Source organism: Mycteria americana, chromosome 21 (assembly GCF_035582795.1).
Source record: "Mycteria americana isolate JAX WOST 10 ecotype Jacksonville Zoo and Gardens chromosome 21, USCA_MyAme_1.0, whole genome shotgun sequence".
Lineage (NCBI taxonomy): Eukaryota > Metazoa > Chordata > Aves > Ciconiiformes > Ciconiidae > Mycteria > Mycteria americana.
Window position 1 is genome coordinate 4,880,653 of NC_134385.1, and position 19,920 is coordinate 4,900,572.

The window sequence follows — 19,920 nt, forward strand, 5'->3', positions numbered from 1 at the left end:
AAATTAAGCCATTATAACCAAAGACGATGGCATTTGGAAAACAGATTAAGGGTATCTTTGTTTTCTTTTTTTAATTAACAAGGATGAGAGTAAACCAGATAAAAACTTCACTGAATTGATCCCTAAAGGGTTTAAGAGAGCAAACCTGAATTTTGGATAGCAATTTTGGAGTCCAAGATTCATTAACACTTCCCACCTCCTATTCTTCCCTGACATGCCTCTGTTGGCAGAGATCTCCCATTTCCTCACCCTATGTTTCCGCTTCTCTTTCATAATATCCTTGGTGTCCTGAAGCATTTTCTCTTTCCAAAGGTCAAAGAAATATGAAGGATCTGTGTAGAATTTAAGCGCCTCTTTGCCATCATCCCTAGAATAGGGAGGGGGGAAAAAAAAAACAAAACACACACACAAACAAGGACCAAGTCACACATTTGTTTGAATCCCAAGGAGAACACAAGGCACAACCCCAGATGACAGTTTAAAAGTCTGCAGTGAGAAGGTCAAACACGCTGCTCTCGCCTCTGTCCTCCATTTCAGACCAGGCAGCAGACCCACAGCCTCACTTGCCCCAGCTCTCCCACTTGCCATCGCTTTTGCCCTCACACAAACTCTCCATTACTCAGCACCTGAAAAGCTCAACTGCTCTGAACAATCACCAAAAGAGCAGCAGGTCTCTCACTTCAACTCCCACTTGTTTGTGTTGTATTTTCAGTGTGAAAAAAACCTTCTCCAGCCCAGGAACCCTAAATCAGACCAGCAGCATCCTTGAAACTCATGAGTGAGCACACACACACACACTCTCTCCTCCTACTTTGCAGTGCAGCCGCGTCTGGCAGAAGACAGCTGCCTCCAGCTATCTGTAATTACTTTTTACCTGTTCAAAAGATATTTATGGATGTGGGCTAAGTCTCTGTATTCTGACCCCCTTTACTTCTACTACCTACAAGATGAAATCAGAGCAGAACTGCTCAGGAGAACTGGTTACACAGCCAGTGTAGGTCACATCAGATGTCTCAGACCAGGCACGGAAGGCCACAGAAAGCATCTCCAGATCTACAGGAGTCTGCTGCACCCACCTGGGTGAGAGCCATTTACAGATGTATACTCTGCAGTTTGCACTGCGGCTTTCTGGAAAGGAGCCACAGGGCTACAGAGAAGCACAAGAAAAATGCATCATCTGCACAACACCTAGCATGTTTATGCAGTGCCAGCCAAGCCTTGCCCCAAGGCAGTCACAAAAGTGACAGCAGGTAACCAAATATATAATTTTCTAGCTATGCTCATTTGTACAGCCCCAAAAGCAATGTTTCACGTAATCCAGAGGACAGAGATTTCCTGGTGGATCTCAGTTTAGCAACTCGATTTCCCATTGGAAACGGCTACTTCAATACAGCACAGGATGGGAAATGACCTCCTTGGCAGGTTGGGAGGAAGAGGTACTCGTCTGCAAGGGAACAAGGGGCCAAGAAGGTGTTGCAGCCATACCTGTAGGGTGAGAGAATGTTGAGAGGTGGAGGAGTATTGCAGGTCCTGTAGGTTTCAAGGACAGGCACGGGGAGAGAATCTCTGTCAAAGAGCTTCTGGTCCTGAGTAGTGGAGCTTTTGAAGGCCTTCCTGGTGTTAATGCCTTGCAGGGAGACTGTAAGAAAGAGGAGAGAGCAAGTGAAGAACAGCTTGACCCAGGCCAGTGACACTGAAGATCAAGTAGCGAACATCTGATTTCAGTTGGAGTTCTTGGCATGCTTAGCACTTCTTAAGGTCAGGTTCCTTTTCCCACAGATCTCTTGGGAAACCCAGCAAATCTCAGATCATGCCGTGCCAAGATCCGCTGCTGTATAGACACAGCTCTCCCGAGAGTTGCCGATGTGGTTTCAAACCCCCGCGACCAAGGCTCAAGAAGCGCACCGCTATCAAACTGCTGAAAAGCGAGTTTCCACATGGAGACTTGCTAACGAGAAAACCTAGACTTGGCCTGAAAGGCTATCCACATGAGCAGCATGGTGCTTTTTCAGGAGGGGAGGAAACGGTCCCTCTTAGTCCAAGAGAAGACATTCCAACACCCATCGCAGCATCGTGCTCATTTTATGGCCACGAACCAACCACGCTGACTCAATAAGAATCTTTACCACGCTTGGTCTGCAAGGACTGTGCTCCACTCCATTACCTTCTTCCTCTTTGGGATCCAGCTGAGTGACTTTGACTTGCAAGCGGTCAACTCTCTCGACTAGAACGCTCACCCGAGAGGCAAAGGTGTTGGCTTGGGTAAACAACTCTCCAAATATGTCTTCTGCAAATTTACCTGGAATATTAAAGCGTCCACATTACCCTCGTGAGCCACATCAGACCATATTCAGTCTCCCAGCTTGTTTTCTTGAAGAAAGAAGAACGAAAGAAAGAACGAACCATGCTTCTTTTCAAGTTTGTCAGGGTTGAGTTTAACATCCAGGAAGAAAACGCTCTGTTCCACCAAAACCTGACATTTCCAAAGGATCTTCAAGCAATAAAGAAACAATCGAGACATACTTTCAAGTCATTATTAAAGTAACAAAATAAAGAGGGCTGACAACACTATACTGGTCTGAATCTGGACGGGTCTGTAAGTCCTTTAAGATTCTCTGCTGTTCTGTTTATTAGACAAGCAAATACAGTTAGATTTTTATTGCTCTGGAGAATCTCAAAGTCTCCCAGTCTCCAGCAGGCCTGCCTCCAGGGTAACTGGCACATATTTACAAGCTCAAAGTACTCTGGAACTAGAGAGCAGACCCAGTCCTTGATCCCAAAGCCTGAGCTATAACCACAGACGAAAGCACTGACCCTTTTGTTCCTTCAGGTGGCACTGTCTGAAAAATTGATGCATTCACGTTTATTCTAAATCAAAACCAAAGGGGAACTTCTCAAACAGGGATATTCCCTCTGTAACAGCTTGGACTGCCCAGTGGGCTGCTATGACAAACATCATCCATCGTTTGGACTGCGAGAGTGCCTAAGGGCTTGGATCAGGAGCTCGCTGCACCACTTACAAGCGTAACAAAAAGATGTCCCCTGTCCTTAAGAGTTTAAAATCTACGCGTACAACAAGAGGTGACCACAGGTAGACAGAGATGGGAGAACCAAAAGAAAACCAAGAACTTAGAATAAGTACTGTCTTTTTGTTCTGCTCGCAGGCATAACCCAAGACAGGGAGCCCTAACCACGCCGAGGACAACACTGATCAGAACAGACTTGGCACTGACAGCAGACATAGGCCCGTGGAGTTCCCACTGATGGAAAACATTTCCAGCCACGGCTGTTGAGTACAAGGCTGCTCCCAATAAGCAGTCTGGTTTTGAAGTGCATCATCATATGGTCAACAGTTTGTTCTGGAATCTGTTACTCCTGAAGATCCTCTCCGACATTCAGGAAAGGATAACCAGTTGGAAGCCTAACTTTAACAGCAATTTTGGAAAATCTGGTTGTCTGCAATGAGTCACACCAGAAAGACAAGCGTCCCTTCCACAAGGCAATGCGAGGGCATCCCCCAAAGCCCAGCTGCACAAATACTTTCAGCTATCTAAACTGACATATCAGCTACTTGTTCATACTCCCATACAGCTCTCCTTACACTGCCAAGCACGGGGAACCAACCAGGTTAAAAATCAACCTCCTCCACCCCTTTTGGTGGCAATACCAGATTGAAGTGTTTATAGAAAGCAAATGCTGGATGTTAACTTCAGCTGACCTCCTCCTTCCACTCTCCTAGACAATACAGTCTCCACATACGCTCCACTAACAAGCCCAACCAGCTTTCCTCAAATCATGAGAGGGATTTTATTTCTGGAGACCTAAGGGCCAGGAAGCTCTTGCTATAGCCAGGTTTCATGAAGCACTCTCCGTGTTCAACATCAGCACCAGACCAGCTCTCCTATTTGACCAAAGAGGGTGAACATTTATCTATGGGATAATTTGATACCTCCCAGTAACAGTTCAATAAAGAAAAGTTGTAATTTGGTTTCTACTTTAATGAGAACTGAAAATAACTTCTGAATTTCACAAGGAACTGCAACAAGCACTAGGGGAAAAAATAAAGTCTTTGGTTTGCAATGCTGAGTAGTATGTTTCAAGCATAAAATAATATATAAACAGCACTGGTCTTGACCAGTCTTGACCCTGGAGGGAGAAGGGATGGTCCGTATTCCCTTGCCTGTGTAAGTGCACCTGTACAGAGTTATCATCCAGTATCTCGCATACCATTCTGTGTTTCATGTACACTTTTAGACGAGGTAAGGCAGAGATTAATTTTTTGGTTTAGTTACTTTGACTGCAAAAGTGCAGCTTACAATCAGAATTATCTTTGTCATGCACTGGCAGGAAGACAGACGGCATGATTTAATAGGTCTTTCCATCTTTAGCTTGTGGATTCTATAAAATCACACAGAAACGCACAGTCGACTTATACAAAGTGCTACCAGCTGTGATAGTAACGAAGGGTAAACTCACTGGAATATGAAAGTTTGACAAGATTTATGTTTGCATCTTTGTAAAGAGACTGTGGTGCACTAGGCATGGCTGATTATTCACTTGACAGGGCTGTCACAGCCTACTGAACCTGCTTTACGTTCCCCTAATATTCACGTATGAGGAAGGAGCGGATTTATTTTTCAGAAAAGAAAAGGAGGGGGGGCAGGAGTTTGGTCATTTGGGTGCAAGCATTCTGCAGCAGTTAGTCTAAATATTGCTTCATTTAAAATACTGCTGACCCTAGGGAAGCGGGGAAGAGACAGTGCTCAGCATTTCCTCCCCACCTGCCTCGCTCCCCTCTTACACAGACAAGCACGCAAGTGTCAGCAAGAGCCACCTCTCCCGAGTTTTCCCTCCAGCGCTCTCCTCGAGGTATCTGCGATTGGTCCAGCAGCACGCACCTCCCTCCCCACATCGCCGAGCGAGGCTCCCAGGGTACCTTCCCGATAAAGAAACCGGGCTGCAATTTGGCTGCCAGCACTTCACCCTCTCTGACAAGGTAGAAGCAGAGAAGCTTTGAATATCTGAGCTGCGCAAAGACAGTCTAAACCTGAAGGATCTCACCACGGCTCTGTCACACTAACCCACTGCATGGCTTTGGACTGGGATTAGCTTTCTCTGCAGCTGAGATTTGCACAGCTTTACTGCCTTCTTCCTCATCATTTCACATGCACGAGATGGATTTTACTCACACTCCACAACCATCTTGGCTACAAGACCTAACAAATGAACAACAAGGGCCAGTTGAATGCCGGCAGAGAGACTGGTCTTGCCTGTGCAGTGACATTTCTACAACCCAACAGAATGCGATACCAACTGGCAGCAAACACAGGCCCAGATTTTAGCAACAGCCATGGTTTTCACTGCTGGAAAGAGACTGCACCCAAACTTTCCCTGCCACATTCACGCTATGGCGGAAGACAAGGGGCTTGCTTTGCAGAGCAAGCAGAAATGCTTGCAGACACCACGGAGAAGCTGAACAATACAATAATTTGATTATCAAAGTCTTGCTTCAAGGGCAGAGGTGGCTAACCAGAATCCAGAGCATTTCAACAGACTAAGGAGTCATCCTGGAGGGACCACAATTAACTCTTTGTTTCTCCTATGGCACATAAGGCTGCGTTTTCCCTTCAGCCTTTACAAGGCTATTGGTCAGCCCACTGGAGAGCTGAGCTAGGCATCGCTACCATTGTGCTGCCATTTGAGCGAGCAGCCCCAAACCCCCAAAACTCCAGAGGCAACGCTTGGCTCAGACTGGGGACTTTGGGTCTTGCAACACAACAAACAGCAGGGGCAAACAGGCAGCTTCTGCGTGTGCGCTTTAATTATCTTTCATTAAAAATAAGACTACTGACACAGTGTAGATTCAACACAGTCAAGCTCCATTTAGTAGCGCGTGCAATTACAGGCACATTCTCTGACACAAGATCCTGGCTGCTCGGAGAGCCTCCCATTTTACAAGCCTGAGTTGTGCTCCATCCTTCCATCTGCAGTTTCGCTGCAGCCTCTCACACACGCACGCACGCACACATACACCCCCCCCTCCCCATTTTCTCTTAGATGGGAAAGGCAGTGGGACCAGGGATATGAAATTAGCATCAGATTTCTTTAGGAAAACATTTTAGCATTACCCAGGGAAGGCAGATGGGGGAGAAATAGGAACATGAGAGTAGAAAGGGAGCTAAATAAAGAGCACTAGCGACTCCTGAGGGCAACGCGCAGGCTCGCCATGGTACTCACTCAGGCTGCCCAGCTGTCGAATGACATTTGCCAGGGTGATGTTGGTCATGCATTCCAGCTCGCTTTGAACGCTAGGCAACGTCTGACGGCACAGGTGCCTTGGCTCAATGTTCCTCGTTACTAACGGCATGGTGGACCTGCTTCAGGCACTGTTCTGAAAGATGAAAAACAACCCAAAAAAGAAACAGGAAAGGATTACTCAACCGCAAATTCCAGGCACACCAGAGCCATGGTGTTCGTTTTTCCTGCTCTCAAATGGCTTTATTTATAAGCCTTCTTTCCCCCCTCCCCACCCTTATAAAACTGGTTCATCAGAAATAAAGATCCTGCTGTTCTATGACTTGCAGTGACAGCAAAGCCCCACCAGCTCAGGTACAGAGGCAGAGATGGAAAACTATACATCTTCGCCCACACGCAAGGTGCTGCTGGCATTACCGCAGCCGTTATTCCCTTCCTACCCATCCGCCGCCTCTGAGCAGTCTCCTTCCTCCCGTGCTCGCGCACAGCGTCTTTGGCGAGTCTTACAAGCTCTTCTTCAGAAATATTTTAAACTTGCAAGCAAAAGGTTTGCTTAAACTGAGAGGATGAAGACGGGAGATGTTAAAAAAAAGAAACCAAACCAAACCCAAACCAAACCCAGCTTCTTCCAGCACACCAAAGCATGCGTGGTGCCTCTCTCCTGGAACGGCATAGACAGGGCTCTCCTGAAACAACAGGAAGCGCTTGCAGCTGACCAGGAAACTTTCTGGTGACTGTTCCTTATCCTGCAGGCTGCACCCCTCTTCCCTTGGGAAATCGCCTGGGGCCAAGGTTTACACTGGACCATTGTTTTCGTGCTACAGCAGTTTGATGATGAGGGAGCTCTAATCAGGATGCGGGACTAGAGCGTGCTCAGAAAGAAGTCAAGATTGATTGTACAACAGTCAGGACAAACTTCCAGTTTTCTTTAAAAAAAAATAAAAAAATTAAAAAAAAAAAAACCAAACATAAGTGTCCGGAAGTTATGCTTTTGACAGAAAACGCTTTTATGTGCAGGTCAGTGTCTTGAACTAACAAAAATCTCCTTTGCTAACAGGCCGAAACATTGAAGCAACAAACAGCTCCCTCTCAGATCATCCGCCTCCAAGAGAGAGGAGGAAACTTGGGTAAGCAACTCAGAACAAGGAGCATGACACATGCCCGAAATCTTTAAGACTAAGTGAAAGCAAATACATCCCAACTTCTTGATTAATTTAGAAGGGGAAAGAATCACTTTTCTAGGTCAGCTGAGGAACAACCCAGGAGAAGCAGCCAGCTCCCATGTGATAGGCATGCTGATCTGCTTGGGCTGGGTGTAAAAATAAAACAGGAAGCTAACAGCTTGGGGAACATGGCTTCCTGTCACCAACAGCAAAAACCCAAGAACCATAAAAAATCAGCTGTTTGCTCTTGACTTTGAGCCACCCTTTGATAGTCTCTGTGGCAGCTGGCAGCTTATCTTTGAGGTCCAGGAGTCCTTCCTGGATGCTTTTCTATCAGGGTGTTAAGAGGAAGAAGTGGGCATTATCCCTCCTAATTACCTCACAAGCCAGATTTTGAATTGCTAAATTTGACCCATTAAGGCAGAGGAGTTCAAGAGCCGCAGCATACCGGGCGCCCAGCTATCTCCCAGACAAACAGATGTAGGTTGCCATTTTGCAACGCCTCTACGCAAGGGATTTTGTGTGCTTGTCCCTGTGCAAGGAAAGCATCCCCAAAACCATACACCTTATAGAAACGGGGAGCGAGATCTGCATCCAAATAAATAAAAGCAGAGACTCTCCAAGGACTGAAGCCCGTGTTGTTCTTCACCGTGTCCAAGCACTGCAGCAGCCATCAGTAACCGCTGGGATATTTAAAGAACAGGGTGAATGAAGGAAGGACTCTGACCTTCACTTCTAAATACCCCGTGTTTTATCAATTACAGCCCAAGCCCTACAATCTTTTGTCAGCTTTAGCGCTTTATGCCAGACAAACTTTCCCAGCTCCCCCCAGACTGCAGTCTGCACCAACAAGCAGCTCTCATAAACAAGGCAGCATTTGCAGGCTGCCTGCATCGAGCTTCTCCCCCGTGCTTCCCCAGGGCTCGGCCAGGGAGCACAGGCGGTGGGATCTGCAGAGCCAGAGTGGACAGCCCGTCCACCAAACCCAGCTGGAAACCTTCCAAGGTGCAGGACAGACAGAAGGAAAACAGCAAGAAGAAAAATAAGCCTGTAAGGGGGAAGAGACATGAGCATGCATGTATAAAAAGAGACCAAAAAACCCCAAAGATGATAGGTATGCTGGGTCAGATAGACACAGGTAGCACTAATCTCTGCAAGTATGGGGAGAACAGGGCAGAAAATGGAGTAGTGCCCCAAATACCCAGGAATAAACAAAGGTTCAGAATATGTTGTCTATAACACAGCCCCCCCCCCCCAAAGTGTTTGCCTTCAAAGCATGTCTTGAAACTAAAAGCAAGGAGTAGTGGTGAAAGTTCCTTTTTTTTTTTTTTTTAAATAACAATGGCACAGCACACGTACATTATGAATTTGCACCGGTGCAAGACAGCAGAGATAAGGGCTAAGAAAAACACTCCCTTTATAGCCTGGCTCATCCTGCCAGCCACCCCCACCCTCCCAGCACAGCCTGCCACACTCCACTGCAGAATCAAGAGTTTCGCCCTCGTGATCGCTACGACAGCCCTCCTCGCAAAGAGTACAGCAGCACCGTTTCTTCCCAAGGCGACGGGACAGCTCTGCGGCTGCTCCTAACACCAGTCAGGATCCAGCAAGCAGCAGAAACTAAAAGACGAGATTAACCCCGTGGAGCGCTGGAGACGAGCAAGGCAGGGAGGACAGGATGGGCTGTGGACAACCACCCTTCTGCTCTCACAGCAGCCAGCGGCCTCTGGCAGAAGAGGCATTTTTAAAGCAAAATTTCCTCTCCTCCGAGCGGAAGGACAAGGAACTTCAAGGTTTCAGATGTTTTTGTAGGGTGGAGGCAGGCAGATAGGAAATCTGGGACCTACAACCAGAGCCTGGTGCCAACATTAGCGAAAAGAGCAGTCGATGCCCCCACAAGAAGGCACTTCACTGTTAGACCTTGGTTTTCCCCATGAGTCTTTGGAGGATAGGTAGAGAGATAACAGCTAATGGGCTCCTGTGAAACCTTCATGCCTCATGAGTAGGTGGGACAAAGATTAATAGTCTGGATTGGAAAATAAGTGGTGTATTTCGAAAGCAGCAGTCAGGAGGGGCAGAAAATCAAGTGTGGAGAAGGGACAAGGTATGAAAGCAGAGGGAGAAGGAGGAAGCAAAACACTGGAGACAGCACAAGGCATACAGCTGGGGGCAGGGAAGAGACACAGTAAATGAAACAAGGAAGGGACAGGCCTAAAAAAGCTTTCCAGGAGGTTCTTGCTTTTATTCTTCAAGAGAGTCATTAAGAAACCGATTGACAGCACGCTACCAGCAAGGGCCATCCAGAACCACTTTACTTTCAGTGGTCAGGGCATGACAGCACAGCAGTCTTCCACCCCAGCTAGTCAGACTGGTCATCAGGCATTAGTCACTGTCACGTAACTACCGCAGACCATGTATTATAACTAAATCCTACCATTCAGAAGCAAGTTAAATGAATTGCGAGGCCAAAAATCCTTATCTTTCAGGCAAAGATAAGTGTTTCCACTTGCTTATTAATGTTGAAGATTAGATTTGTTTCAGTACTAGAGTTTGGGTTGCATATGCTGTTTTTAAGAAGCTGCAAGAATGGCATGCTGTGGGCACAGAGGACCTGCCCCGATCCCACTGGAGCGTGAGAGAAGATCAAATATATTAAAAGAAAACTGCCTCTAAGAAACAGAAAACTGTCTGCAACAGATTTCTAATGAATATGAAAAAAAAAGAAAGGCATCCAATTGAAACACAGTGCTAGCTATGTGAGGAAAGAAGTTAAGTGATCTTTGCTGGTTGCAAGAGCACGCTGGTCGGGAGAGCCGTAAGGAAATGGGCCGACACTGAAGCCAGTCGTGTGCCAAATCCACAAACACTGCTGCATCAGTCGACGTTCAAAATACTCATCCTCCCAACTGCCATGCTTCACACCTTTCTAAAAACAAGAAGTAAGGGCTTTTCTTACGGTAACAAATGATTTTTCTCTCCCACTTGAATCAGAACCTTCCTACCTGCTCACGGCAAGCATTTCCTCTGAAGTCTCCAAGTCACGGCTTGAATCAAAGAAGGCTCCAAGCCTTGTTATGACGGCAGTGACTAAAAGCCAAACCATCCGAAAAGCCCAGCTTCGCCCCGTAGCTCTTTCCCCCTTGCTTCCCCGCAGCTGTACACTGCCCCACCTCCAGCCGGGCATTGCCAGAATTCCTCATAATTTCCCCTCTCCCGAAATGCTTACGCGCGCGTTGCCAAGCCCTGGCCCGCTCCACAGCCCCGTGCCGGCCCAGAAAAAGTTTGCTGAGCACGACAAAAGCCCTGGAAGCTGAGCTCACCGCTCCTACATTCCTACCGATCTTCCAGCCACAACTGGCACCTCGTTTCCAGGATTCACCGGACTTTTGCTCCCCATCACCCTTCCTATCAACTCCTGTGCTTTCTCACCACATGCACGGTGGTCTCGGACGCCTTGTATTTCTCCAAGAAAGCGGGATCCATGTGTAGTGTTTCTTCACATGGCTGCCGATTTGACACCCTGCTCCCTCCACAATAAGCTCTCCCCTTGAATGCCTTGCTTACCAGTTTTTAAGTGGGTTCTGACTTTGGCAATTATTTCTGTAAATACTCTTGAGGCGCTGGGGAACAAGCGTGGTGCAACACAGGCCCGTAAAGGGGGGAAAAACCCACGACTTGCGATTTTTGCCTTTCCAAATACAGTACTTTGAGCAAAGCACGAGGTAAATTCAAGGTGAGCGTGCTGCTCTAAGATTTTTTATCAGCAAGTCATCGACTGCTCTCCCCATGAGCTCTGCTATAGCGGATCACTCAGGAATCCCAGTTCTGGATTAGAATCAAGTACAATTGGTTTGTTTCAAACAAGAACTGCCAGTCTATAAACCCCTCACACAAAGCTGCGTCTTATTGACTATTTTTAATAAACAGGGTTGGCACAGTAAAATTGGACCATTGTTACGAACAATAAAGGAGACAGACTTTGATTACAAGTATTGAGAAGCAATAGAGGGACATTTTAGGATTGAGTATTTGCTTTCCAACGTGAGTTCTGTCAACTGAAAACAGCAACTCGGAGCAAATACTCCTTAACAAGCAGTTTGGAGCAGAGCAGAAAACAGCACTGCACAGCAAGAGAGGAACCAGCCTTTTTTTTTTTTTTGTACAGCAGGCAGATAGCACAGTCAACGCCATGGTGCAGAGGAGAAGGCAGGCAGGACTACAAGGTGAGACGTGTGTATGCAATGCACACAAAGAGGTGTAAATAACAGCCAAGTTGGAGGGAGAGATCTGGCAAGGTTCTTCTCACTGGTATTTGACCAGCTAGCATAGCATTACTGGGAGTCACCTGGGTAATTCCCCACTCAGTGTGACACACAACCTCTTAGATCAGGGACCATCTGCAAATAAATCTGGACCCCAGCAGTGAGATCATCTGTCATAGTGTCTGGTGTAGCACAAAGCACCTAAGGAGGACAGAGCTCATTTTTGGGGAAGGGGAGGGAAATTAGGCTTGATTTTCAAGTACATCAGGGTGACCAGTCACCCTGCTCTCAGCAGGGCTTATAAAATCCTCTGCCTGGGCACAAACAAGCACCATAGTCAAGGAGACCAAGCCTTCAGCTAAGCGCCTTGGAGAGTGGTGTTTAGGAGTACCCATCGGGGGATTAGACACACCAGCAGGTTTGGGAATGAGGGAGGAAGGAGATAATCAGATCTGAAATTCCCATCAGTATGAAATGAGACTTAACTCAGTAGCTTGCCAACGCAGACTGACTGTTCTTTCTAATGTCTGTGACAACTCTGCTTCAAATTTCAAGCTTCTCTCAGCAGTAACTACTCCCCCATGTAGCTGTAATGGCCAGAAAGAGACTGGCTTTTATGTAACCCCAAAAGACTAGCAGAAAGGGAAGCAGCAGCCACACACACTGAGAACTGGGAAAAAAAAAAAAAAATTCAGCAGAAGGCTCTGCTGAGTGCTCAGGGCTATATCCAAGCTCACAATGCAGCCACAGAGAAGTGGGATGCAGCAATCAGAAATGCTACAGTTCCACACTCGGAGAGAGACCTAGCAATCAGTGCTGCATCCGAGCAATAGGGAGTGAAATTATAGAGCAAACTGCCATGTGATGCCACAAACTACTCCATCCCGCCAGCTGTAACAAGTATTCATTCCCAAAAACGCGTCACAGGCTCATCTGTCATTAACAGCCCAGCCTGCCAGCAGCTGAGCAGGAGTCAGCAGCGAAGGGCAGCTGCAGGGCTGCTTCCTTTCACAGTGGTCTATTCTCCCCAAAAGCCACAGGGGAGATGCACGGGTAAAACGTTGCCCACCATCTCTTACCAGCCGCTAAGACGGAAAGCGCAGGCTGCGTTTTCACCCACCATCGCACAAAAGCTTTCCTGAAGCAGGATCTACTGAAAACACGAGGCCTTCAGGAGAACACAGTTAGCCGATCGCAAAAAACCATACACAACCCCTCTGTATATTAATAACCCACTTCAATCACCAACTCGAGAACTTTGCAGATACGATCTGCTGGCATTACGAAAGAGGTGTTTCAGCAATAGAGTGGGGCAAGAGCAGCGCTGCACATTTCCACAGAGATGTTCTGACACTCGGAAACGTCGGCCCTGATCTCGCAGAATAACGAAGCATTGTACAGCGCACTGTGGAGTCCTTGAGACAACAAACATCCAGCCCGCCCAGTTCCCAGAGTAAAAATACTCTTTTTTTTTTTTTCCCCCCCTCTCCAGTCTGCTGGCTCTGAAAAATGCAAAAGAGGCTCAGAAAGCCATTTTCTGTGGTTTTTTTTGTCTGGCTCATGCATTATCGTCATCATTTACTGCCCTCAAGGGGATTGCACAGGTGTGACTGAAAATTTGGCTCTTCCTTTTAAACTTTTGTTATCAGCTTTAGTGAAGATGATCTTGCTGGAATAAATGCCAGCCTGCTCTCCTGGAGAGGGACTCGCTTGAAGCTGCTGGCAGAAATCAAGCTGGGGGTGGAAGGATGGGGGTGTCACTAACGGGGAACATACAGATCCTCCTAGCTTCTGTTGGAGTGCAAATACAGCCAGCAGTTTGACCTAGACTTTTTTTTTTTTTTAATTCCTAAAAACACCACCATTGCCCTAATTAATGTTTCCATTCATTTAGCTGAAAACAAATTAAACAAAGAGGGTCACCTGGTGTTCCTAGGTGATACAGGCAGAACAAATGCATTAAAATAAAACTCTAGAAGGGACGTGACAAGAGAAAGGCAGTTTAGCTCAATTAAAGAGAGCTGTCACAGGGATTTGATTCTCAGAATACAGAACTATTGATTAAACAGGAATTAAAGCTCCAAAACAGAAAGGTTTCAAGGTCTTTGCTGTGAGGATATACATCAGGAGAGAGGTAGGGCTCCTTCAGCTCCAGAAGCTCTGGCTTTGTTGCTTCCTAGGAAACAGGAGCAGCAAAGGGAGCAGAATGCTTTCTGTTAAACCTATGAATAATTTTGACAAGGATACAAGGTCAGTGACAACACAGAGTAGTATGACAAGCTTCAATCAACAGGTAGCTTTGGCATACTCAGGTACAGAAAACCCACTATAGGTTCTCAAATATTTTAGGAGTATGCAGGGAGAGGCCTGGTCAGTGGGCAGGTTTCAGTCCATTGGCAGGAGGTCTCCAATGACACCAAACCATGGTCCACAGTCAATGAGACTATTCAAGGAATCAGTCTCAACCTGTCCCAGGAGATGAGACCCCTCGGCAGGAACAGCCACCGGGGTGAGCAGCCACAGCAACCCAAGAGAGAGATGTCTACTAAAACGGGATTGCCACTCTGCCCCAAAAGCCAGTCCTTAAAGGTCAAGGTTGAGGAGCTTTCTTTGGCAAAGTCATCCCTTTGTTTCTGTCCCAATGCAGGCAAAATGAGCTCTGGATAAAATCACAAGATTTCATTTTCCAAGCCTCAAAGTCTGTAACAGCACTGACTTGGCTTCAAAAGGTCTTGACTAGGAGAGATGCAACGTAGGTGGCAACACCAGCAGCTTCATTTGGAGGTACTGCAGGTACCCGAGCCTCACGCCGTCGCTGCAGGGATGCCTGCGCAGAACCACAGGCCAACTTCTGCAAATGGTGCGCGGCTGCTAAAGCAAACACCGCTGAATCGCTCGTTCCCAGGCTGAATTACTGCTAATGAGGATAGCGTGTTTTCTTCCTCTCCTTCACAGCAGCCTCCTCCAGCAGCAAGAGGAAAGGCTTGTGCCTGTTAGCACTAACAAAGCGCTCGGTGCAAAGCGCAACTCTCACAATACATCAGCACATTTTCATTCTAGGGCAGCGCTCGGTAATTAATACGGAAAGAGAGGGTGTGGTTTTTTTTCTAAATGACTTATTCCTGAAGTCTGAGCATATTTTAACCTTCCTTTTCAGCAGATAAACTCTGTCTCATTTGCAGCTAAGCTCAGCCTCCCCTCCTTTAGCACACACTAAACTATTTTGATTAATGAAAGAGTAGGAACAAACCAATTCCAAGTGTTTTCTATACAGCTCAACTGCTCTTTCAGTTTCAACTCACGCCTAGATAATTATATCACAGCTCTGAGTGCCCCCACCCTTCTGCTGCACTTGGGGAATACTGGAAAGATAAGTCTTTTCTTAATTATTAAATGTAAATAGCTCATTAAATATAATCCAATTACTTTAATTGTAAGAAAAAGGAAGTAATTACAATATGTACATGTATTCTTGCCTGAACAGTTTTAATATCTTAAATGAATCTTTGCAGCATTAATATTTTAAGTTAACCTTTGACACAAGGAAAAAAAAAAAAAGACACTGAATCCCTGATATTTCCCAAAGTGTTATATCTGCTGGGATTTTTGTCACAAAAAAGCAAGAGAACAGCCTTGAGCATCTAAATTTAAGTGGTTTAGGAACAGCGTCTTAATAAAGTCAAAATAAGACATGGGTTTTCTATTGCAGAGGTTAAAAAAAAAAATATACACATGATGCCACACTAAGACCCTGAATATGCATTTTGGATCTCAAGAGTCAAGTGAGATGGACACTAGTATGAACTCAGGAGAACAGGCAGGGCCCCACCCCACCAGTACTGAAAGCCACCACGTATCGGGGTTTTCCAGGCAGTTCTCCTTCCCCGTGCCTATGGTTTGTCCTGTCCAAGGGTGGGAAGAGGAACCAGGGCTGGGGGAGAAGGGGCCTGCCCCATGTCTGGGGTTACCCAGTTCTTCCATAGCGGTGCCCAGCAAGGCGACCCCACAGAAACACCGAATGTGGCACAAAGCCATCTGTGCAACGTACGGGCACGGCGCACGATCCCAGGCTGCCATTTGGGATTTGCAGGCAGAGCTGCAGGAAGCTGTGAGTAGCAGTCTTCTGGTTTTGCTCACCAGCATGACAATCCTTGGACTCACTTTCTCCATCCGTGCAGCCAGCGGGACCAAACAACCTTCCAGGCAGACTTCAGCAAGGCCCCACTGTTTCAATCACCCCCCTGGTCTGACAGAGCAGGGTCAAATTTCAGCTTGGACGTGGCGACAGATGCCTGTGTAATCTCCTTGGGACAGTCAGAAAAATATTCTTTTTAAGCTGTAGTTGTTTCCATTTTGCATGTTCTGAGCCCAGCAGTGATCTCACCTTATGTAATCTACAGTGCAAACTCCAGGCTCTGGACCATCCAAAACTATTTCAAGAGTGTTTGAAACCATCACTTTATTGAAACGATCTTTTTGGGAGAAGAGAGATTAGACCGTATTAAGGATGCTAAAGATGCAAGTCTTTATCAAAGCTCACCGCAAGGTCTATAATAAGCTGCTTTATGGAAACCTCTCATGTGAAGCCAGACCCTAGATGTAACCTCCTTGATACAATATTGAATTCTCAATAGCAACCAAAAGGCTATTTTGTATAAGTTAATTACACGCGTTTTTGATTTAGCCTCCAAAAGGGAAGCGGCCAGTTATTTCATGCTGCCCTAGACAGAAGGTAAAGGTTTTACACAAGCTGTGTTTATAGCTATATGCCTTCCTCCAGCAAAGGATCGGCTCAGCAGCTGTTGGTATTGAAAGAACAGGATCTGGGTGTGTGCACGGTTCTCTCTCGCCTTTTTTTTTTTTTTTGCAGCTGCAAGGCCAAAACCATAAGAGCGTGTGCTTTTTCTTATGGTGCACAAAAGCAGGGTGCCTGAAAGGGAACTCGCTTCCGCTCTGGCAAGCACTCAACGAACTATTTGCTGGACTAAGGGGTGGTCGGGGAACTTTCACCCATCCATTCAGCCAGGGCTGCTATTCCCCCTCCCTCCCAATTAAATCCCATTTTTTGCACTCCATGCATGAACCGCAGCTACACCAATACATCAGATATTGTGGCTGATAGCCTTCTCTGAATGCCACTTAAAGCCCTCCAGTGCGAAGCTGCCTGAAAGCAAAGCATCATTCATTCTTTGAGCAACAGAAAAAGACTTTTGCTATACAGAGACTTGAAGTAAGACTCTAAGAAGTAGGAAAAGGACACCCAGTGAAAGAGGAAATGAGAAATTAAAACCACATTCAATCTTATTAGCTGTAATACAATAGGTCAACAAAGTACTTCGCAAAACTCCACAGCATGTGAACAATTTATGCAGAAGTCGCTCCCATGCGATCAGTGACACCAGCCCGTTTGGCTATTACGGAAAAAAGCAAAGATTGTCAGCGGCTATTTTAAACAGCCCAGCTGGGAGGGGAGATGGCTGGAGATATTACCTCCATGCCTTGCAGGAGAGTACACTTACGAGATGAGAACGGGAGGAATATTCCCCCTCCTCCTTTTCCATCTGAAACATTTTCTCTCTCTAGGGATTTCCAGCTTCTTATAAGTGAAGCCTCTTTGAAGTACCGCAAAGTGGCATTGCTCATCATTTCAGTAATGATAGTAAATAAGCTCCAGTATTTTGTTGATCCTTTTCCTTTTCCTTTACAAACAAAAGGTCAGAGTCATTAGCCCAGTTTTATGAGCGGGGAGAAATGGAGGCTCGGAAGAGGCAGGTTGTTCTGTAACAGCATTGGAAACATCAGCGAACAAACAAGACAAGAAACCCTAAGCCACGGGACTTAAGAATAGCCTACGCTAGGTCATCCAGCCTCCAGATAAACCAGCATCCTCTGTCCATCGGTGGCCAGACATCAGATGCGTAAAGAAAAGAGCACGAGAACAAGGCAAACGCAGAGCAACAGTTCTCCCTGCTGTCCTTCTCCACGTTGCAGCATCCCACTGCACCTTAAGACCACGCGGAAACAAACCATTTAATTGTCCTTTATGGATTTCACTTCCATAAACTGCTCTCATCAGTTTCTGAACTCATCTAAACAGTCGGCATCCATGAAATCCCAGGGCAGCAAGTCCCACGTTTATCATGCGCTAGGTGAAAAGACGCTTCATTTCATGTCCATCACTTTACAATTAGGAGATTTTAATCTCAAATCTATGTGTGTGGCTGCTTCATAAAGGATTTGTTCAAATAAATGCATCACCATTCATATTAAACAAGCGCCTTCTGAGAAGAAGGTTATCTGGCTGCATCAGACAACACAAGAGAAGCTCTCAATTCTTATTGAGCACTTTCAGCACAAACCAAAATAGTAAACTCATGGTTTGGGTTTGATTTACAGCAGCAGCAAGAACAAATTATTTTTAGTGGACAGCTCTTTGTGTGTCGTCCATCCCATTCTCGACCGTGCACCACTTCCGATGGTAACGCAGAAGAATCAAAACCTCCAAGACAACAGGTCACTAGTCATCTCGGAGCAGCTCCTCTAAAGTGGTGGCACAGCAACAGCCTCCCATGCAGAAGTTTAAGCCCTCAAGAACAAATGCTAACTGCTGCTGCTTCACAGGCACCTCCCTTCTTCTTCTCTTGGCATCACAGCATCCTCGAAACAACCACTTCTCCCCAAAACAGGTTGGGATACTGCTCTATAAGAGGGATGACACAGAAGGCGTCGAAGGAACAGAGCAGGTCGCCACTGACCCCATTTGCGGGAGACCAATTGAGATTCCTGGTCCTTTAAATTTTCTTCATCAAAGCCCCTGGCAGATGCATACTTGAGATATGTCTGTGCTCCACCACTTCTCCAGTAGCAACATAATACCAGAAAGCTTTACTGTGATTTCAAGAATTAGGGTAGGATCCAGAGGAACTATTTCCCAGGCCCATTACTGCAGCGAAGGTGAGCTCGGGATGGAGAACGTGATTAACGCTTTGCCCTGCTGCTGCGCTGCTTGCTCAACAAAAGAACGTGGAAGTTCACGTTTCAGTTCTTCTTGGAGGGGACCTCCCCCCTACTGCCTTCCAGGCAGGGAAAAAAAAAATCCTGCAGACCTTCAGATGGAAAAACAAATCTTACATAAATCAGAACCAGGCCTGAATCCGATAACCTTCTGTAGAAGCTCCTGTTAGCAAGCACACCCTTTGCAGTGAAGCCTGATCAGCAGCACTGGTAGCCTCCCCTCCTCAAAAAGTAAACACACGGTCTTTTTATTAGACAGAGTTGCAAAAATACAAAGGAAGTAAATGTCACCAGGGTGGTTCTGTTCTGAGCAGCCATTTGCTTATTACCCAGAAGCCATTTCCACATGCCTTTTTTTAAATCTGGTGTTTATAAATACCTGAAATATTTAAATAAATGTTAATCTGCAGTAACCAGGGGCCCCATCTCACAAATCTTTACCCTTGCACAGTGAGAATAAATACTCAAATACACAATTTCTTACTACAGATCTCATTAGAAGCAAGAGTGCTGCTGAAAACAGTAACACACCATAAGAGAGGCTGGGAAAATAGTTGCGTTTTGCTCTCCTAGATTTCCGCACAGTGAAAGTGTCACTTTTGGTTTGCCTCCTGTGCATTTTGCATAGCATTACTTTAGAAACTATATAAAGGAGCAAGCCCAGCACTGAGCCATCAGAGTGTGGCCTGTTCTGGCTGTTTTAAGCCTCAGATGACGCTTTTGGCGGTGCGTGTTTTTGCCGGGTGCTGGTGTCCCATTCTGTATGGGGACAGCAGGAACTTTATACACAACACATGCAAACACAATTGCTATTCAGTCCTTTTCCTGGTTTGTGACTGACTCGTGCAGCACACGCAGCAATGTATTTTGCTCAGCTGAATGACCAAGGGCTAAGTATTATCATCAAACCTAGCGGAGACAAAACAGAAACCTTACATTTAAAGTTATTAAACATTTGAGTCCAGAAAGCCCACAGAGAGAAACGATCTAGAAGGATTAAAGCCGAATCTTACACTTGTTGAAATCTTCCTTATTACGGCCTGTCAAAGAAAACTAACCTGATTTTGTGGAAACATTAATCCCAACCACCTTCTTTGTTCTTCTATCACCACAAAAAAAAATAAAAAAAAGGAAACAGGAGATGGATTTGCAGCTGTAACTATATGCATATGAGGCAATCACTGAAGTTTTAACCCCTCCACCCACACTACGCGATTATCTAAGCT

General features: G+C 46.1%; 1 protein-coding gene across 2 annotated transcripts in view; it reads right to left on the bottom strand.

Moving 5' to 3' along the window:
• WASF2 (WASP family member 2) overlaps positions 1-19,920 on the bottom strand; it is a 32,923-nt gene that overhangs the window by 9,754 nt on the left and 3,249 nt on the right. Inside the window, exons 1-5 of one of the 2 annotated variants that reach the window (XM_075522558.1) lie at positions 19,753-19,875; positions 6,238-6,391; positions 2,165-2,299; positions 1,486-1,639; positions 250-367 (exon numbers count right to left, since the gene is read on the bottom strand). In XM_075522558.1, coding sequence (XP_075378673.1) covers positions 250-367; positions 1,486-1,639; positions 2,165-2,299; positions 6,238-6,367 — 537 coding nt within the window. In that variant the 5' untranslated portion in view covers positions 6,368-6,391; positions 19,753-19,875. Of the gene's footprint in view, positions 1-249; positions 368-1,485; positions 1,640-2,164; positions 2,300-6,237; positions 6,392-19,752; positions 19,876-19,920 lie in introns of those variants that run through there. The other variant, XM_075522557.1, reaches the window with a different exon arrangement.